Raw genomic sequence first — 13,716 nt, forward strand, 5'->3', positions numbered from 1 at the left:
TCTGTTTAATATATAACAGAGACTATAATCTTGATCATCAAGAAAAGGATAAAGCAACTGCAGCTACTATGTTTAAAAAAACAAGAATATGACCCACATATCCATGTTTATCCATGCAATTTGTCTGCCTAGATTATCGAGTCTGAATTTAAGCCATGGGCAAGTCTGAAACAACTGGTCTTTGATAGTTATATGATATATAACAATTTAGAACAAAGACATATAGAAAGAGTGGAAAATATAGATACCTACTAGATGTCCTGTTCAGTTTGCTCAATAAATCTTTGTTTCACATTTCATCAAATTGAATCACTTTTAGGTTACACATTAGCATAATTATGTGTCATGACAGTGGTGGTAAAATAAAATAACCCATACATATGCACTTGACCCAGAATAAACACATATTTATACATTCGAGAAGCAGCATAAAACCTTATCACTGTTATCATCTGTGAAGTTTAAATGTTTTCTTTAGGGATGTTGTGTTGTCACACACAGGCTTAGCACTGTACAAAATGTTAAGAAATAAAAAATATTACATTTTGCTTATAAAAAAAATTACATTAAACAAAAGCTTCACGGAGGTCCCTGAAATTTTTAATAACAAAAAGAAAAGAAAGTGAAAAAAGGAATGAGAAAATATCAGGGTGGAGAAAGGGGAAATGGGCAGTCCTGTAGGATTAAATGCATAGTGACTCAGATGATTCACCTATTACTTATGTGACTTAATAGTTAAAATTTTATGCATTACATGTTTTTTTTTCTCATTTAAGAAGACAAGACCTGGGGTCATTCGTCCCATATCTTTAAAAATAGATACAACAGAAAGTATGGATGGACATGTTTCCCCGTTTGACTTACCGCAATTTTCTATACCTCAGTACAGAAGAGAGACATATTTTGTAAGTAACTTCAATTATATTAGTACAAAGATAGTCATTGCATTATATATATATATATATATATATATATATATATATATATATCCATAGTATATGTCAGTCAAGGTGAGCACAATCACTTCTTTTTAAGAGTGCAGCTACACTGTGACACTTTAACTTGGATTGCATGTAGTTGTCCCATCACTGGCACAATCCACTGTATTGCCACCATACAACTGTGATGTTCAATTCCTGCAGAACATGCAGATGTCACATTTCATGACGTTTTAACGATGACAGGAAAAGAAAATACCTGAGCCTCTGTATTGCTCAATGGAGTTGTCCTTTGGCGAAAGTAGTAGGTTTTGGAGGTGAGAACATCTGAGGTTAAACTTAACTTGTAACAATAAAAGTCATGATTTGGATAAAAAATTAGCTATTAATATTTCTGGATGCACAAAGTTTGACATGCCGTTTACATTCACAGTAATATCTGATGCATTTTCCATAATCTGTTTGATTCCAGACATAAGTCACATCTGCCATGCTTTTTGTTTTTCCTTTAAATCTAGAAATTGCTCCTACAGTTTACTTCATTTTACATCCATTCTTGTAATGTTGTAAAATGTATTATAATATTTACTGTAGTGGTTGCATTATAGGTTGTAATATATATTTTAATCAAACATAAAGAAAATATTGGATTTATTACAAAAGAGAGTACAGCTGAAGGATTCAGTTTTGGGAATTGTGTAATGCTTATAAATCTAAAGACTGAATTATTGTTCAGTTAATGGGACTGACTCACTCTTAGGATGAGAAAGGTAAAATTATATTCCATTCTTTTTTGTTACAGCAGACATTCGATTGAAATATTAATTATATAATTGCCTACATTTTTTTATTCAAGGATACTGAAAATGAGCAAAGTTTTATATAGTAATTATAAAAGGATCTAAGTTTGGAGTTTTCAAATTAAAAGTACAACAATGTAATTGTATGTTTTGTTCTAAATACTTTATTTAGTTACAATACTTTACAATACAAATTACAATACTTTTTATGACAATATTTTTTTCATATGAATGGAAGCCCTGGTATGTTCTTTACAAAATGTTTTTTAAAATATATACAGAATTTTGTGGTATAATATGATAAAGGAAGGTCAATGCTGGAACATGGTAGAGCAAATGTTTATAAGCAGCAAAAGAAGACACATGCTGAATAAAATTATAATGGCTTTTCCTATTTTGATATTGGAAAGTGGATACACTGCACACTGAGATCAAGTATGTCTAAAATATCAACAGCACTTATTATTTATTATAGTCCATCCATACTACTGAAAAAGCAACAATCAAATTTGCACCATGGAATAGAATATTGTAGAGAAAGATAGGGAAATTCTAACTAACCAGAATAGCAATATTAGCAAATAGTTTACCCATTACATTACATTTCTGTATTTTTTAAGTATTACAACAAATGTGCATACTGCAGAACTGAATGTCCCAGTTGGTAGCAGTAGGTTCCAAGTAAACTGTGCAACTATATACAGGTATGGCACACTGAAGCATGAAGTCACTCAGATGTTAAAAGGTATAGTGTAATTTCCATGCATTTTCAACAGAAGCCACTTTCTTTTTCTATGGTAGTTGTGTACTGCTGCAGTCCTACTATATGTTCTACACCAGAGGTCGCCAGACCTCACGGACCGCTAAATTCATAATTTTAAATCTTGCGCATGCGCGGGAAGCCATGTGTCACTCAAAGGGGAAGAAACTTCCACCAGAGTGACATGATGATACCAGAACCAATCTCTCATTGCAGACTCAGACCTGATTGCTAAACATCCTGGGAGGACAGTGGCGCAGGGCTGTGACTATGGGGGACCTGATAAGCGGGGTCAGGAGATGGACCCTGCTGGGGTGCGCACCAGCCTGGTAATTTTTCTGTGGACCACCAAAATTTTCTAATGGACCACTATTTGGCGACTGCTGTTTTACACTGTCTCTACCTCTTATATCCTAATAACCCATGGATGTCAAAATTAACCCACATTACCTATCCATCGCATACTAGCCCTTGTATGTAATCAGAAGAGGTTACCAAAACTTTTTTCAGTAAAAATGAATAATGTTTAAAAAAGTACTATATTTAATCCTAGTTTAAAAAAATGCTAACAATCACACATAAATACTCCTAATAATATTCAGAAGAATACGGCTCTATATCACTGTTTAATCTTGTAGGGGAAATGGTGTTTAATTTATTAATTTATTGCAACTCTTCTCTCATGATTTAATTTAAAAAATGTTCTCCAGTTGGCCTTTATAACTTTTATTCTTCAGGAGCTAAAACCTTCATTCTCACTTCTAGAGACAAAGTATACAAATATTATAGCTATTCATCTGTTTTAGTTGGGTGTTGGACAATTGGAAATATTTGTCTGTGATCAGGTATGTACTGTATAATCATAGGCACTGCAGGTAGTAGGGCATAAAATAAAGTGGCCAGAAAACTTCCTGCTGTAACATTGCCACCATTGACACAAACAATTGTAAAGATAGAAATGTATTGTACAACATATACTGTTTATTAAAGTGCAACATGACAATTTGTCTTTGAGACACAATGTAAAAGTTTTAGAGAGGCCCATAGCTATAGAATAGGCGCAGGGCCTGCATGATAGGGTACACAGCAAAAGCCCGGGGGAGGTAAGGATTAGGTGGTTAATGAATTGGTCAGGGGGAGTTGAGAGAAGGATTGGTTAGGTGGAGAAAGAAGAGGGTAGCTAGAACGTTTAAGAGGGGTTGTATCAGTAGTGGGAGGTCTCTTTTTAAGTAGAAACAGTTTCCCGGCCACCCATCCCTATAAGGGGGTTGGGGATTGTGCAGTGTTTTTGGTTGGGCAGTTGTGGTCTGATAAAACAAGGGTCTTGTGGTGTAAAATAGTAACTTTGTGGTAAGAGGGATTCTTGGTGGTAGGGTCCCTCTTTAACATTAAGTAAAGTCAGTGACCCCTGAGGGGGTGTTGGAAGACTAGGGGCCTGTTTGGGATGTTGGAAAATCAAAGATGGTGGTGGTAGGGACCTTGATTGACCTGCAGCCTGGTTGTTGGAATTTATATCAGGGAGTTTGATAAGGTTTTATACAGGAAATAGGGTAATGTTGATTTATGTGGTTTTAGAAATTATAAAAGGTTAATTTATTATTGTTATGCATTTATGTAAGTTGGTTTACACATGTTTTGAAATTATGTGTTATTTATATATTTGAAATGGTATTTATTTAATGTGTTGTTTAATAAATTGGCTGCTTGCCAGCCATTTTTAAGTCCCAAATCTGATGTCGGTTGGTTTCTTTGGGGTAGGTTTTAAAGGGGGTTTGTTTGGCAAGTGGGGGGAGGTGGGAAGGTTGGAAAGAGGATAGGGGTAATTTGCAAAAGATCTGGGTTACCCTGGTCATGTGTGTAATGCTGATAATGGCAGACTTAAATGAGTTTATATATATATATATATATATATATATATATATATATATTTATATTTATACCTGCATACCATATTACCACTCTGGTTTTCTCAGCATATAAAACGTAGGTCTTTCCTGTTGAAACTAGCGGATTGCCATGATAGCTACAAATATAAATTCTCACACCATTAAATTTGTTTGATGTAATATTTCTTTTTCCCGGACACAAACCTAAATGGAAAAAAAATCTTGAGTGAAGTTAGTAATCTACCATTATTTTCTTTTGGTGGTTCATGTAGTGGTGCATGTCTCAAGCTTTTATTACATTTAAATAGGGGTCTCATAGTGAATGTGTTCATTGTTTGGTTAGGATGCATTTAAACTCTATTGTTTGTGTACAAACCTCAGAAAAAAAAACTGGCTTTTTATGGTTTATCCTCATATTACTGACATGTGGAACTAACAATCTCTGATTTATTGGAGGCATTATGTTTATCCACTGGCTTCATGTGAGTTTTAAACCAAGGTGCTTTTATATTTTGTTGCACAAGGTCTCACCTTTCCCCACAATATCAAGATTTAAATAAAGCTTTTTCTCTATATACATTTTGAGCAGGGGATAAGATGGTGCCTGGGCTTGGACTGTTAAGCTTACTTTCAGTTTACAAAGCAGCATCAAAGAACAGTGTTCCATCCATCCAAAATTTGTAAAGTCTACATTACTTTATAACATATGTCTGAAAGTTCAATATACAGAGAAGCAAACAACTCTTTTAGAAAAGAAATAGTACATTGGAAACATTTGTGATATGCCTATCCTTGTATTAAATGTATGTTTTTTAAATTAAAAACTTGTGAAATTCAATAAAGGTTCCCTTAACCTTTTACTACATAATAATCAATTTTGTATGCATCCAGTGAATTCAACACATGCCTGAATTACTCATTAACCTTATCTTTAACATTCCTGTTAATGCAAATTTTTAAACATTTACTAAAATAGCATCCCTGATTACTTAATTTTGGCTCTAGAAGCAGATATTTATAATTTGTACATTTGTATTAAACTTGCCTTTTTCGGTCATTGGCACATTTTAGTATTCTAAGAGACATCGGGTTATTCTAGCCCCATATATCCTGTTTGTCCATCTTAATTTAAATTTTGAGAAAAACATTGAACAAGTAAAAAGATAGTAAACAAACCTAAATGCCATATTTCAGCACAATGGTAAACAGTATATGAATACATTTCCTTTTTGATCACTAGGAATATTGTGTGTAATAACACATGGCAAATTTTGCCACCATTACAAAAACTGTAGATCCAATGTCCATCAAACCTACTTTTTCCACTTTTTATACTTTGGAAAAAAAATCTGGTTTCCCAAAGACTCTGTATACTATAATAGGGGTACTCTGAAGATCTGTGAACTTGATTGATGATTTAAAGTCTTGCTAAATAGTAAAGAATCACTAATATTTCCTTACATTTTACTGCTCATCTTGGCAGTGGGGTGTTGCTCCGTCATTCTCCCCCATCCCCCTCTCCATGGAGCAGAACGGTGCTGTATATACAGCACTCGTTCATGCATTGTGCAGTCTTTAGTTGTGAAAGATCCTTTCCAATTTTCTTAAACTTTGGATAGAGTATTGTCCAGCTGGCAATGGTTATTATCAGCAGTAACAGGGAAGAGAAATCTTTCTAGTAAAATCAAAAGACAGCAGTAATAGAATAGAATAATAGCATGACAGAGATTGAACCCACTCTAACCACAATAAGTAAATAAAAAAAATGGCTTTAAATACAGTCCTAGTCACCCTGTAGTAATCTAAAGTTTAATATGTATTGCACATTTACCTGTTGTGATGGTAAACAATCATGTAAATAATTACATATTGTTTTATGCAACACATTACCTATAGATAGATTAATTTGATGCATTTTTGCTAGGTTATTTGAGTCTAGTTTACGATTAGTTTCATTGTGGTTCAAATTGTGCAAAGGAATGCAGGCAAATTTCTTCCAAAGGCTTTACAAACTCCAGAATTCAGAATCCAGTTTGTTTTCTCCTTAAATACATCCACATATGTATGTACAACACATATACACCATACAGTGTTCTTCCAGCCAGTTCCCTATATAAATATATACATATAGTTTGGAAAAAACAGCCTGTGTTGCCCTTTGCAACCAGTCAGTTGAATCTTTTATATTCTAACCTTCACTGGAAAAATATACATGATTTATTTCTTTGTTGAAATCATAATCAGATATATATATATATAAATCTCTGAATTTTTTTAGATGGAATTGGTCACCTAGCCTTTGGATATATTTTATTGCATGCCTCCTGCATTTTATGACTAACATACTTCAGATGATTTGCAAACATAAAATCAATGTTCATAAAATGTGAGTTTAAAATGTTTTGCTTTCAACCTGCACTGACAGGTTTTAAAAATAAGGAATGTATAGTTACTATTTAACAAGATCATTTAATGTAAATATAACAAGGCTGTAAAGGGAAACTGCCTTCAGTACATTCAGTATTTACAAAGAACAAATTATGAAAGTGTGAAACAGTTAAATAAAGATCATAGTTCTCTACAGTATAAATGATGGGGCAAAAAACTGGGTGGAAACATCATAACAAATTTGTAATGTTCATGATGAAAAAAAGTTGTTTTTATTAGAAAAAGCCTTTAGCTTGTTAGTCTAGGATTATGTTTACATGAGCAGTCTTTGGGGAGCCACTACCATGCAGCAGATGGTTTTGTTGGATGGTAAACTGGCAGTTGTCAACCACCTCCAACCACCCAGTTATTTGTCTCCATAGGTGTCCACTCAGCAGCTGCAATTACGAGCTGTTAGAAAGCAATACCCACTTCACCTCTGACTGCCTGTATGAACTAAGCCTTAAAAAAATTATATAAATATAATGTTAAAAGCATGCGTATCAAAATCAATCTGAATATCAGTCATTCATCCCGAAACAAATGAAGCCAAATATCTCTGATATTATAATATACTATTCTATAACTGTCACTGACTCCGCTAAACACAGCCAGCAGACTCTGACATCTATGGGCTGAAAAGATTCACTAAGCTTTCAAAAACAATTTTTTTGTGCAACAAGAGTTTGTGCCCCCTCTCTGATCCATAAAATGTCCACTGGAAACTGGTTTTCTAAAAAGAGATGGGGGTAAAAAGCATGCAACCCCTGCAGTTGGGAGGTTATTTGGAAGTACCTTTATTAATGAGGGCACCAGATATTTACACCTTACATATTCCTTAAGAGGGTTAAAAAAAATCAACCACAACCTTAAAAAAATCTTTTTTGTTCTTTTTTTAACTAGAATGTGAAATGTCCCCCAATGGATGTTTAATTCATCCATGGGGATCAAAACCTACTGGCTGGATTAGCTGAGCAGAGCTCTTTGTATGTTAGCTGAATTTGCCTCTGTCATTGGGCCTGGAAAGGATACATTTTCATCAATGAAGCTGAGTGATCCGGCAAACCTGGAATGGATCTGGTCCAGGATTCAAAAACATTTGCCTGCAAATAGTAAATTACTTTGAAGAAATCCATTCCAGGTTTGCTTGTTCACCCAGCTTCACTGATGAAAGTGTATCCTCTACGTCACCCGACCCAGGTGCAAGATCGGGTGATGTAGGTTGGAAAAAAAACTTGCCCATCTCCCTGCGCGTGCATTTTTTTTCTCCCCACAAAAGGGCTCCGAGATGCTCAATCATGCGCAGAAGGAGCACCCAAGAGCCTCCCGGGATGCTTGACATAGGTATCCGGGGAGGCTTTGCACTCTCAATTATTCTCAATCGCCTAGGCCTTTTTTAAAAAATAAGTGTTGCACTTAAAAAATTTATGTAAAGTGAAATTTCTGAGTTTAGGTACGCTTTAAATATGAAATGCAATTTACATTGTTGAAGGTTTGAATAAACTCCAGCCTTGGAGAGCTTTAATAAATCAGGCCTATTGACCTAAGTTGAATTTAAGGTTAACTGTGATTCAACCCAAACACTATGTAAATTTGACAAAATGTCAGGGAACCAAGCAGAGCATAACACTTTGGTCTCTATTTATAAAACAGGAATTCTGACATTCCCTCCAACATTACCTGGTGGGAATCTTCCACGTGATTCAGGGAATGTTTAAGGCAATGTCAGATTCCCTGTTTCATAAGAGCCCTTTATGACTTATGTACACATATATACTATATGTATAACTTTCTTAGTCAAGTTGTTTAATTTGTTCAACCCCCTAAGCGGTAATCCTGAGTGTGGCTTGGGTTAAAAAAAACATGCTGAAAGCGGTCCCACCAAGCCACAAAAGGTGTAGCTAAAAACATTAAAAAAAACACTTACCTGGCCCCATCACTGCACACATTGAACGCTGCTTATATTCTGTTACATATTTCTTTATGCCCAAATGTGTACAATGAACAGAAAACATCATAGTTGTCATTTCAAACTGCCTTAGCTCTTTTACTATACATTGTGTCTCCCCATACTCCAGATGTCAGTAAGAAGCAGCTGCTGGTAATAGGAATGTTTAGTATTGCTCTCAATTTATGTTATTTTAAGCTGTTGTTTTATATGCACCCAAGAGAGCAGCAATCATTGTAAACATCTGTATACATCATCCCCATCATACATAGTTACAATACTCCACCAATAACTTTCTTATATCTTTAATATACGTTTTTATATCTTTAATATGAGTTTTAGCTCATGGCCAGAAAACCTCTAGAGACCCAGGGAAAGAAAAGACAATTGTCTATCCCTAAAAACACAAACACTGATGTCGCTCACCTGTGGGAATTAACATTATCAGTGAAATGGCAAATCATAGAGGCGTAGTTTCAACAGTATAGATATTACTTCTCAGTGCCTCGAAGATAATTGGCTTTCCTAACATAAACTTTAATGAAGTTGAATCATTTGACTACTAGGAGCAAAGATATGTTCTCACAGTAATATTTTTCATATAAATGCCTGGGTGTATGAGTTACAGAATGTGTGATTGTGCTAACTAATAAAAAGGGCATTATCTGCAACAATAATTATGTTCCTCAGAGACTTCTTATATGGAAGTATACATAAATTAAAGTCAAAATATTGACACTATACAAAAGATAAATACCGCTCTCCAATAATGACAATTTGTGCATTAATAAGCTTGGAAAAAAACTCACAGGAAGTAGCATCATCCAAGAGAACTTCCATTGATTCAAGATATAACTTCTTACTATATTGGTGCATAATATACTATATTTGCTATAAAGAGTTCTCCATTTTCTTTAAAACACTTCTATGGTTGAAAGGTACGCCTTTTACTTCAATTATGTTCATTTCTTTGTTAAAATGTGCAAGAAACACACTTCAAATTTTAATCCTTATCTATTCCAATTAAAGGTGAACACTAGTCAGCATTCTGAAAATACCCTCAAAACTCCCTCTCCTCCACTTAGCATGATTACTATGACCCTGTACTGTGTAATCCCTCTTTGTGGTTTCTGTGATGTCATTACAGTGGCTGAACATCTATCCTGTGGAGCCAGGAGGAGGAGTCCACAGCCTCTGCCGGCCTCTGTGGCCAGTGACCAATCAGAGGCAGGAGGCATGTTAGTGCAAAGCAGATAGACATATCTATCTACTGCTCCTACAGCTCAGTATAATCACCTAGTTTAAATCTAGTGCCATACATGGTTCTCATACTCTGCAGGCGTGCTGTATATCATAGTGTGCGTGCAACCTTTTTTACTCTACCATTTACTGAAATCAGCACAACACCCTCTTAAGGGTAACATTAATTTATGACCAAACCTACCACTTATTCCATACCTCCCTTCCTCTATGCTGAGCTTGTCTTCTAAACAACTATAATCTCCTTTGTCATCTCTGAAATACATGAATATGAGACTAAATGTCTATCAGGGCAATAAAACAAATAGCTGAAAGGAGTACCAGGACAGTACAGGTGGGGAGGAGTGGGCAAGATAAATATTATAGTCTATCAGACAGGAAAGAAGATTGGTTCAAGATATTTGCTTCAGCTTCTAATGGTTGTGTGGAAGTCAGTGTTCAGGGAAATGGGACAAATTGTTTTAACACAGGATTGGACTATCTACAAGTGTGCCAAATTGAAAGGTAAGGCTGAAGTTCAGATTTAATGCTCCCAGATGTCCCAGCAAAGGCTGATCTATTTATTCAATGAACATCACCAGGAGCCAAATCGTGTCAAAAGTGCCTAAAACAAAAAAACTCCACTTACAGGGCAGTCTGACCCATCCAGAGGTCTCTTCCATTGGGTCCCACGTCGTCAAGACATCCGTCGGCGTGCTGGGCGCCGCCATCTTCTTCTCTTCTTCTCGGTTCTTCTTCCTATGTCACCCAACCCAGGTGCAAGATCGGGTGTCGTACGTTGGAAAAAAAAACTTGCCGATCTCACTGCACATACATGCGATCGGCAATTTTTTTCACAGAAGGAGCACCCAAGAGCCTCCGGGGATGCCTTACGTAGGTATCCCGGGGGGCTTTGCATTCTCATTCATTCTCGATCACCTAGGCTTTTTAAAAAAAAAAAAAAAAAAAAAAGAGTGTTGCACTTAAAAAACCTGAATTTTTACCTAACATAAAAGGGTTGTCAACCCCTAGGTGCGCTCTAAATTTGAAATGCAATTTACATTGTTGAAGGTTCGAATAAACTTTTTTTTGTCAATAAGTATGTGTTTGTGTTTAGATTTAGTGCCACAGTGTTTTACTACGGTGGTTATTTACATTATATGTAGAGTACCCCTGTACTCATTCCCCCATAAGAAGAGGGATGAGGTATATCTGATAGCCAGCCTAATCAAGAGTGTTTCCAGATTTTACTAAAAGCCCCCAACCCACAGAGATAAGAGGAAGAGCCACTGTCTATAAACTTGGGTATTATTAGGTAAGACACATGGTCTGGTATTGTACAGGAAAGGAAAAAGGCACACAAACTATCCTACACTTTCTTTTACTAATGGAAAAAAAAATAACATCACATACATATTTAAACAATACCAAAACATGGATTTTAAAGAATCTGTAAATTTTTAACAAAGCTCTTAAAGACATATGAAAAGTCCCCGTTTCTCCCATGAAAAGACCCTATGCACCTGAATTTCACCTGAATTGCACCTGTTTAGCACTACTGTACACATAGATTTAGGTCTGTAATGTAAACACTTTTTGAGAGTAGGTCAGATTTATTCATTGCTTGTTTACATCCTCATAGGAGTTTTATTAGCAGAGACATTTTTTCAGTTGTGCTTACAATTATATTATTTTAGGTTCTACACCTTCTTAGGCAAAGGTTCCCAGCACTGCTGCTTTATCTAGTCCAGTAGTTTTTGAGGTGACCAGGCAGCAAATTTAGTGACATACTAATATACTGTATATTATAGAATTGTTTTGGAAGTTCATAGTCAAATCTAATATTAAAAAGGAAATACTTACATCTGCAATCTAGTCCACAGTCCAATCTTTAGTCTACAGTCATCATGTTACAATGGAAATAAAATAAAGTATTTTGTGTACAATCTGGCTACTGACTGCTGTTAAGAAACGCTATTGTTCCCATTGTATATCCAAATCATCAAGTGATTACATTACCCATTTTTTCCTAACTTGACAGCTGACCACTAAAAACATGCTGTTGGTGAGTGGTATTCATACCCAAAAATGCATTTTAAAACTGATCAGTTAGGCATTGTCAAATAACTTCATGATTTTTAGGATTATTTAACAGGTTATTTATATCTGCCTGGAGTTCAGTTGGTAAGAAAGTTGCTTAAGGGATTGGGAAGGTTTGCATGGGGAGATTTCCCTGTAGAATGTAATTTATGGCTGAGGGCTTTGCTTGATGTAAGAACTGAAGAATTAGTAAATTATCATCCATCTCTTTCTTGCTTCAGTTGCTGTCAAGTTCTACATCTTAGAAAGATACTTCATGCTTGTCATGAATTAAATAATAACATCCAGGCAACTCAACATTTCAAAATCAGCGAAAGAAAAATAATGGGTACTTGTCCCTCCACAAGAATCTTCTACTCTTTTTCTGATTAAAAACACCTTTTGGGATATATCTACAATGATATGTATATAGTTTATTGAAACACCTGACAATTTATGCATGAAGCAAAAAGTATGATTTCAATAATCCAATCATTTTACCATTCACAAATAAAACTTTTAACTGCTTACTATGGCATAATAACATCTGAAAATGAAATCATTTAAATCAAATCAGGAACACCACTTTTTATTGGAGGGTAACTTCATGCCAGTATTTTGGAGATCCAAAAGATGTGTGTTTCCCCTTGCAGCATCCCTTTGAACATACTGCAGCCAGTGTAAGCTGCTCAGGTGCTATCTATTTAACATGGGTTAAACAAAATGAATTGTTTTTTTCCATTCACCCCTACAGTACCATAATATTGTTGTACTTATGTTGGGTTAAAAAACTCAAGCGAAAAATATTTTATTTAGTGTTTCAATACCATGTACATTTAATGATTTGCTTGCTTAGATGTACAGCGTGATTCCTGAAGTGTGCATCCTCTAAGGTTTGTTGTTTACAGCTTGATGTTTTATTTCTTCTTTTTCATAGCAGAATTTATATATTTATTATTTCAGTCATACATTTATTTGATTATACACTTTTTTTCTTGCAGGTTGAAAGTAGAAGAAAAGACGTGCCTTCCGGTGTCTGATCTTGTTTTCAACCATCATCGCTTATCCTAGAAGAAAATGAAGATGTAATAAAGACTGAATTCTTATTGTAGCAAATGTTAAAGCTATACAATTGTATTGAAATATATTCCTATTCATTCATGTATGCCAGAGCAGAAACTATGAATAGTAATAAAGTAATTGAATAGTGTTAGATATAGGTCTTGCAAATCTGCCTGTAGTGTGTCAAGATTAAAAGCCATCACTAACTGTTCTGTTTGTCCAAATAATTTAAAATATACTAAACTCTTCAGGGTACATACCAGCACATTTATGTTTACTTGTTTGTTTGTTTACTGCTGAGAGTGGTAGCAATGCTAAAAGGGGTTGATTTACCACAGGAATAAATATTAGTATTTTAAAATTGATTGATACTTAATAATGTAAAGCCCCATTTTATCTGAACCCAGTCAAGTGCAAAGGAAATAAAAAGTTTGTTTTGTCTGCACACAAGTAAAATGACAGGGTAAACAGTCAATTGGCAAAGTGAATGTACATTTTGTTTATTGATCAGGGTAAGCTGTATCCAATGTCCATGTCATGAGCAGGAAGCAAGATTTTTGCTTGCACAAGATTGGAT

The 13,716-nt window shown here is 35.0% G+C and overlaps 1 protein-coding gene across 5 annotated transcripts in view; it reads left to right on the forward strand.

Moving 5' to 3' along the window:
- The window catches only part of MLIP (muscular LMNA interacting protein), a 90,282-nt gene extending 76,936 nt beyond the window's left edge, over window positions 1-13,346 (forward strand). For 3 of the 5 annotated variants that reach the window (XM_072408451.1, XM_072408456.1, XM_072408453.1), the window contains exons 11-12: window positions 777-905; window positions 13,079-13,346. In XM_072408451.1, the coding sequence (XP_072264552.1) occupies window positions 777-905; window positions 13,079-13,117 (168 nt within the window). In that variant the 3' untranslated portion in view covers window positions 13,118-13,346. The remainder of the gene's footprint in view (window positions 1-776; window positions 906-13,078) is intronic. The other 2 variants (XM_072408452.1, XM_072408455.1) reach the window with 1 other exon arrangement.
- Window positions 13,347-13,716: the final 370 nt, after the last annotated feature.

Source organism: Pyxicephalus adspersus, chromosome 4 (assembly GCF_032062135.1).
Source record: "Pyxicephalus adspersus chromosome 4, UCB_Pads_2.0, whole genome shotgun sequence".
In the NCBI taxonomy this organism is placed as follows: Eukaryota; Metazoa; Chordata; class Amphibia; order Anura; family Pyxicephalidae; genus Pyxicephalus; species Pyxicephalus adspersus.